Here is a 7,160-nt window from a genome sequence, read left to right as displayed (position 1 = left end):
TTCTGTGTGGCCCTGACTGTCCTGGAACTCACTCTGTAAACCAGGCTAAACCAGGCTGGCCTCGAACTCAGAAATCCGCCTGCCTCAGCCTCCCAAGTGCTGGGAATAAAGGCATGCGCCACCACCGCCCGGCTTCAAATCCCACTTCTAATACTCTTCTGCTCCGCACATCACAGGGCAGAGAGTTTGAGAAGGTCGATGGGGAGCCTTTGATTTTCCTCTTGGGTACTGTGGGGAATATATGCAGCTCCCAGTTCAGTTCTGTCTTCTTCTTCAAGGTCTGGAGCAGAGCCTTCTGGACATGTGTGTGGGGTAAGTACCTGAAGGCTGGGGCCTGACTCCCCTTTGCCTGGGGAGAAGGTTTCTCTGCCATCCCTCCTCCAGTAGGCAGGGCCTTGTAGAATGAAGGGCCCCTGACTTCATACTGGAGAGGCATGAAGGGAAGCCAAGGGACCTCTCTGGCTGTTGGTGCTGTTGGGGTGTGGGGAGATTGGTAACTGCTGGCCAGCCTGTCAGGTGAAGAAATTCATGTTTTGGTGTCAATATCTGAGGTGTGGGGTGACGTGTTTCTGGCGGCACTTCAGATGGGCTGAGGCTGCCGGCTCAGCTTTCTCTGGCCTGCAATTCTCATCCTTCCCTCAGAGAGAAGCGAAGAGCAGTTATTCCTTCTCACTTGGCTTATGGAAAGCGAGGGCACCCACCATCCATCCCAGGTAATCTCAACAGGCCTTTCGCCTGCCTGTCACAGAGTCCCAAGAAACTCTGCTCTGTCTCGAGTTTGAAAAAGTTCAGTTCAAATCTGAGGAAAGAATTGAGCTGGGCTCCACCTTCAAGGCCGCTCTTTCTCTGGGAAAGACTATAGGCCACCTGTGAAGGCCACCTGTGAAGGCCACCTGTGAAGGCCACCTGGCCTGGCTGCGGCCTGTAGGGAGCCCTGGTAGAGTAGGGAGGGCCAAGCAAAGTCGCTCTTAACAAATCGGGAATGGTGGTGCACTGGGGAGGCAGAGGCAGGTCCATCTCTGTGAGTTCGAGGCCAGCCTGGTTTACATAGTGAGAGTCTCAGGACAGCCAGGGCTACTAACTCTCAAAAGTAAAACAGAACAAGAAACTCTTAGCAAAATCCTGTCTTTCCCACTGCTGCTTTCTACTTCCAATCTCCTGCCCACCTGCTCCATCACGCACCTTTCCTCTTCTCTACCCCTTATTCCAAAATCTGCCAAGAACCATGTTGCACGTGCTCGTTGGTTGGTGGAATTTTTAAGGATGTCTGCTTTTTATTCCAGTTAATTTTAGCCCTACACAAATTCTATCTATGTGGGTGTTTGGAACTGGGGTTCACTTGGTATGGAGGATTCCTACATATGTAGATGCTCACTTTTTGGGGCTAGACAGATGGCTGAACAGTTAAGAGTAGTGGCTGCTCTTGAAGACCAGGTTCAGTTCCCAGCAGCCACATGGCGGCTCACCATCATTTGTAACTTCAGCTCCAGGGGGATCCAATACCCTCTCCTTACTCCAAGGATACCAGGCATGAGTGTTGGCACAGACATATAATAGGCAAAAAAGCCATACACCTAAAGTAAAAGTAAATAAATCTTTAGAGATTTTTTTTGGTTTTTCAAGACAGGGTTTCTCTGTGTAGCCCTGGCTGTCCCAGAATTCACTCTGTAGACCAGGCTGGCCTCGAACTCGGAAATCCGCCTGCTTCTGCCTCCCAAGTGCTGGGATTAAAGGGGTGCGCCACCACAGCCCGGCCTAGAGAGATTTTTTAAAAAAGAATGCTTACTTATGTTTGTAAATGTGGGGAAACCTGCATGTTTCCCGTCCGCAGATTTCTTGATCTGTCACTGGTTCCAAACCATATGCTTGGTTGCAGTTAAGGTCAACATGAGCATCCTTAGCTCGCTCCTGCCTTCTTCTGCCTTTTTTGAGGGAGCCCAACTTCACATTTCAAACTGCCAGCATCACCGCTGCCTTCTGAGGCCCAGACTCCCTGGTTTAATCCCAAATCAGAGCTCTGGATAGACTACAGCAATGCTGATACCCACCCCACCCCAACTCACCCCCTCTCCAGCTGATGCAGGGGTGCATATCCTAGCCCTCCCACCCCACCCCCTCTCCAGCCGATGCAGGGGTGCATATCCTAACCCTCCCACCCCACCCCCTCTCCAGCGGATGCAGTGGTACAGTATGATGTGGAGCTGATCGCATTGATTCGAGCCAACTACTGGCAGAAGCTGCTGAAGGGCATTTTGCCTCTGGTAGGCATCGCTATGGTGCCAGCACTCCTGGGGCTGATTGGCTATCACCTTTACAAAAAGGCCAGCAGTCCCAAAGTCTCCAAAAAGAAGCTGAAAGAAGAGAAACGAAACAAGAATAAGAAGAAATAAATAGTGGTTTTTAACAAAACGTTGTATTTTTCACTCGATACTGCCACCGCCACCCCCTTTCTTTGTTTCTGAATTATTACCGCTGCGTATGCTGCCTTGAATGCGGAGATCAGACCCCACTGTGAAGCTGGTTCTGGCCTCCCCGCTGGCGGGGGCTCCAGCCGTGGGTTCCAGGGGTGGAGCTGAGGTCGCCAGACTTGTGCTTTTTCTCGTGAGTTTCTCTTCTCTTCTGTCCCCTTTTCGCCTAAGTCAGGGTCTTCATTTGTTCTGTAGCCCTGGCTCTGGGTCCCAAGCACCTTGGCTATGGCACATCATACCCTGCCAAACCGAGCCGCTGAGGCCGCTCTCATGGGTAGGAAAAGAAAGTTCTGGAGCTGTAGTTTGCCTGTGGCGGGATGGTGGGGGCTTTGGAACACCTTCCTCTTGCCTGCTCTCGAGGTCCTAATTTACCCCGAGGCACTGGTCTTGAATCAGCCTGTAAGACAGACAGGTGCCCGGATGCTGGGGAGGAAGTTATATTCCGCTGTCCAGTAGTGCCCAGGCTTTCTCCTCCTAAGACCATGTTCCTCATATCCTTAAAGTAAACACAGCAAAGACAAGCGCTTACGAGGCTGAGGACAGGGCTCAGCCGGTCGGATGCTTGTCAGGTTGCAGAAACCCCTGAGCTCAATGGGCAGCACCCGTGAGACCGACGTGCTCCACACCTGTGATCCAGAGCTCAAGGCAGCAGGATCTGAACTCAGACCCGCTACACAGGGAGTCAGAGGCCTGCACGAGACCCTGCTTTTGCTTGGTTGGTTTTGTTAACGTTTTTTCAAGACAGGGTTTCTCTGTGTCGCTTTGGCTGTCCTGGAACTCACTGTGTAGACCAGGGTGGCCTCGAACTCACAGAGACCCGCCTGCTTCTGCCCCTCTCAACTGCTGGGATCAACGGTGTGTTCTGCTGCCAACACCACCTGGTGATCTTGGGTTTTTTTGTTTGTTTTTTGTTTGTTTGTTTGTTTGTTTTTAAGAAACTTTCAAACTACAGAGTTTTTCTCTTTTACTTTTATTTCTCTCTTTAAAAAAAAGACTATATAATGTTTGTTTGTTTGTTTTGTTTTTAAGGAACTTCCAAACTACAGAGAAGTTTTTCTCTTTTACTTTTATTTATTTCTCTCTTTAAAAAAAAAAAAAAAAAGACTACATAATGGGTTCCACTGCACGGGTAGTGGTATAAGTAACTGGAGCAGGCACAGCTGAAGTGTGAGAGCAAAACGAAAAGGAAACGCCTCCTCCCGGTCTGGAAAGAACTCTCCTCTTCACAGGATATGGGAGACAATGTGGGCGGCTTCGATGACGTTGTAGACAGGTCTGGCGTCACCGCCGGGCAGGGCTGCGGGTGGGGGCAGCTGCGGCAGGTTGCTTCTGTGGTTTACGATGAAGAGCGGGTTGAGGTGGCTCAGCACCTCGTCGCTCACCGAGATGCCATCCAAGTACTGCTGGAGCATCTCCCGCAGCTTGCCGCTGATATCCAGCAGCTGCAGCCGCCTGTGCTGCAGGCTCAGAACCTCCAGTTTCACCTTGTTGTATCTCTTCCAGAAGTTCTCCATTCCCGCATAGTCCATCATAATCTGAGAGTGGTGTTAGAGGAACGGGCGTGTTACGGTACCGTCAGCCGGGGCTGCCCCCTCCCCACCCTCCCTCTCTACCTTGGCCAGGTCCTCTGTGAGTTCCTCTGCCTGGTGGACCTCGGCCTCCTCCTGCTCCTTGGGGGTCAGTGCCGAAGAGTAGAAAGGCAGGACTTTCTCTTCCTCTGTTTCAAATTTCCGACATATTTCAGCAAGCTTAAGGATCTTCTCACCCTGTTGGGGGTTATGAAGAAGTGGTTGAGGGAAAACAAGAGAGGGCCCTGCTCCAGCCCAGGAAACGCATCGATGCTCGCAGGGTGCTGATGCTCGCGTGTGCCAAGCACTACCCCAGCATTTCATACTCTTACCACAAACAACTCATTATTGCTCTTAATTGGGCATGAGGAGAACTGCAGTAGACACATAGAGGAAGAGACTCTCTGCAGGGCACAGGGGGCTCTGGAAGCCGGGCCTCCAGTAGACACATAGAGGAAGAGACTCTGCAGGGCACAGGGGGCTCTGGAAGCCGGGCGTCCAGTAGACACATAGAGGAGGAGACTCTGCAGGGCACAGGGGGCTCTGGAAGCCGGGCCTCCAGTAGACACATAGAGGAGGAGACTCTGCAGGGCACAGGGGGCTCTGGAAGCCGGGCGTCCAGTAGACACATAGAGGAGGAGACTCTGCAGGGCACAGGGGGCTCTGGAAGTCGGGCCTCCAGTAGACACATAGAGGAAGAGACTCTCTGCAGGGCACAGGGGGGCTCTGGAAGCCGGGCCTCCAGTCTGCTCTTGAGAATACGGGATGGGTTTAAAGCTCTGAAGGCCTCTCCTCCCCGCCTTAGGGTTCGCCAATCTGAGGTCAGATAGAACGGTTGGTCGACTTGGTCCTTAATTGTTCTGTGGCATGTCCTGACCAGGTTTTGAATTTGTTGAACCAGTCCATCAGCAGGGGCCTGCCAGAGGCAGGAGGCTGACGAGGAAATGGCCATCTTGGAAGTTTGCCACCTTTTTACCCTGCACGGCTCCTTCTCTCCCTGTCTGTCCAGGGAGCCTGTCCAGCTTCTGGTCTGTCATCCCCACCTCCCTGCCCCCATCTCAGAGGTAACCCTAACTGCTCTTAGGCCTGGGGGTGATGACTGTTGCTCTTAGCTGCTTCAAGCTGGCGAAGGGGGGGGGGGGACAGCAGCCACAAGAAAACCTAACTGGTCTATCTAAGGGGCCACAAGAAAACCTAACCAATGGCAGTGGTCCAGAGCCTGGGACAGCCATTTGGTGATAGCGCCTATCTCTGGAGCTTGTCATGATGAGTGACAGGTAGCATCTTGATGAGTCAGTAGTTCTCAAAAGAAGGCCCAGGATAAGGTCCCAGAACGATACTGTCATCAGAAGAAATCCAGAGACAAACCCCCAAATGATACAGTCTAGAGGTAATACAGCCTCAGTGGGGAGGAGGGTCTCGGCTGAATTCGTCTCCTCTGCCAGTTAAAGAATGAAAAGGTGGGGAAGGTCTGAAGTGCAGCAGGCAGCAGCAGAGAAATCGAAAGCGCTAAAGACAGAAACAGCAAGGAAATGACAGACAGTGTTTATTGAGGGGGTGAGGAGACCCCCACACATATGCACACACGCGCGCGTGCGCGCGCGCAGCAGATGTGAAGAAAAAGACCCTCTGCAAAGCAGAGCAGGGACTCAGCAAGCCGAAAAACCCCCATTACTTCATTTAAAAGAGAGGACGGCTGGGGGCTGGAGAGATGGCTCAGCGGTTATCCCAAGGTCCTGAGTTCAAATCCCAGCAACCACATGGTGGCTCACAACCATCCATAATGAGATCTGATGCCCTCTTCTGCTGTGTCTGAAGACAGCTACAGTGTACTTAGAACAATAAATAAATCTTTAAGAAAAAAAAAAGGAAGAGGATGGCGTAAAAAAAGATAACACTAGCGTAGATTTTACGAGGGGGGGCGGGGAGGAGGGAGACCCCGCCCCCATGGCTCCCCAAACCCGGTTTGCCTCCAGCCCAGTTTCTCCAGGCTTGTCCGGCTTACCCTCTCTCTATCCTTTACCTTCTCCACGGCCTTCTTCAGAGCCTTGAGAGCAGCATTGCTTTCCAAGGTGAGTTTGACTAAGTTCTCCTGAGATTCGGTCCGAGCCTGGGTCCTCTGGATCTTAACTTTCCGAAGCTGCACGTGGACCAGCTCCTTGTCATTTCGGACACACTGATTCTGCCACTCGCCTTCGCGGCTGTGGGCTGCGATCTTCCCTTTCAGGGCACTTATGGACTCCTGGAGGGACAGAAGAAGCAATTGACGGAGAGAGACAGGTCAAAGGGGAGACGGACCGGGGACTAGGAACCCAGTCTGTCACCTTGACCCACCCAGGGAGAGCCCCAAAAGAATCTGGGGAAGATGGACGAAGGCAACCGCACGCACCGGCGGCGCCTCCCGAGCGAGCGCTCACCTGCAGCCGCTGGATCTTTTTCATCTGCGTCTCAATCTCTTTGGAGCTTTTCTCATCCTTCACCTTCAGGGCCTCAAAGGCGATCTTCCGGTCCTCCGTGGCATCCGTGTAATTCTTGAGTGCATCCTGGAACTTCTTCCACAGATCTTCCACTATGTTCTCCAGTTGCAGGCGTAGAAAGTGCTTCTCTTCTAAATTCTAGGAAGCGTATCCCAGTACCAAAGCTTAGTTACCCGACTAGCGCCAAGGAACTGCCTGGAGACTTGCTTAACGATTTATGCTGGAAGTGCAGTTAGTCCATAGTGACCTGGACAAGAGAGCCTGGGGGAGAGACGACTGAGGCCCTGTGTTCTAGATCTCTTAACTTTTTCTTTTTCTTTTTCTTTTCTCTTTTCATTTTTGATTTTCCAAGACAGGGTTTCTCTGTAGCCCTGGCTGTCTTGGAACTCACTCTGAGGACCAGGCTGACCTCAGACTCAGAGATCCACCAGCCTCTGCCTCCTGAGTGCTGGGATTAAAGGAGTGCACCTGCCGCCACCACGTACATACACACACACACATACACACACATATATATGTATATATATATGTATACATATATGTATATATGTATACATATATGTATATATATATGTATACACACATATATGTATATATATGTGTGTGTGTATGTGTGTGTATGTGTGTGTGTATATATATATATATAT

The 7,160-nt window shown here is 51.5% G+C and overlaps 2 protein-coding genes across 3 annotated transcripts in view; one reads left to right on the top strand and one right to left on the bottom strand.

Moving 5' to 3' along the window:
* Fkbp11 (FKBP prolyl isomerase 11) overlaps window positions 1-2,409 on the top strand; it is a 3,761-nt gene extending 1,352 nt beyond the window's left edge. The window contains exons 4-6 of one of the 2 annotated variants that reach the window (XM_031358831.1): window positions 279-312; window positions 643-713; window positions 2,173-2,409. In XM_031358831.1, the coding sequence (XP_031214691.1) occupies window positions 279-312; window positions 643-713; window positions 2,173-2,390 (323 nt within the window). In that variant the 3' untranslated portion in view covers window positions 2,391-2,409. The other variant, XM_031358838.1, reaches the window with a different exon arrangement.
* Window positions 2,410-3,519: 1,110 nt separating this feature from the next.
* Window positions 3,520-7,160, bottom strand: part of Ccdc65 (coiled-coil domain containing 65) — a 14,856-nt gene continuing 11,215 nt past the window's right edge. The window contains exons 5-8 of the mRNA XM_031358822.1: window positions 6,454-6,651; window positions 6,060-6,278; window positions 4,082-4,234; window positions 3,520-4,003 (exon numbers count right to left, since the gene is read on the bottom strand). Of these exons, the coding sequence (XP_031214682.1) occupies window positions 3,692-4,003; window positions 4,082-4,234; window positions 6,060-6,278; window positions 6,454-6,651 (882 nt within the window). The 3' untranslated portion in view covers window positions 3,520-3,691. The remainder of the gene's footprint in view (window positions 4,004-4,081; window positions 4,235-6,059; window positions 6,279-6,453; window positions 6,652-7,160) is intronic.

Source organism: Mastomys coucha, unplaced genomic scaffold (assembly GCF_008632895.1).
Source record: "Mastomys coucha isolate ucsf_1 unplaced genomic scaffold, UCSF_Mcou_1 pScaffold11, whole genome shotgun sequence".
NCBI lineage: Eukaryota > Metazoa > Chordata > Mammalia > Rodentia > Muridae > Mastomys > Mastomys coucha.
The sequence above is the reverse complement of the archived record's forward strand: the minus strand, read 5'-3'. Positions and strand labels throughout refer to the sequence as shown.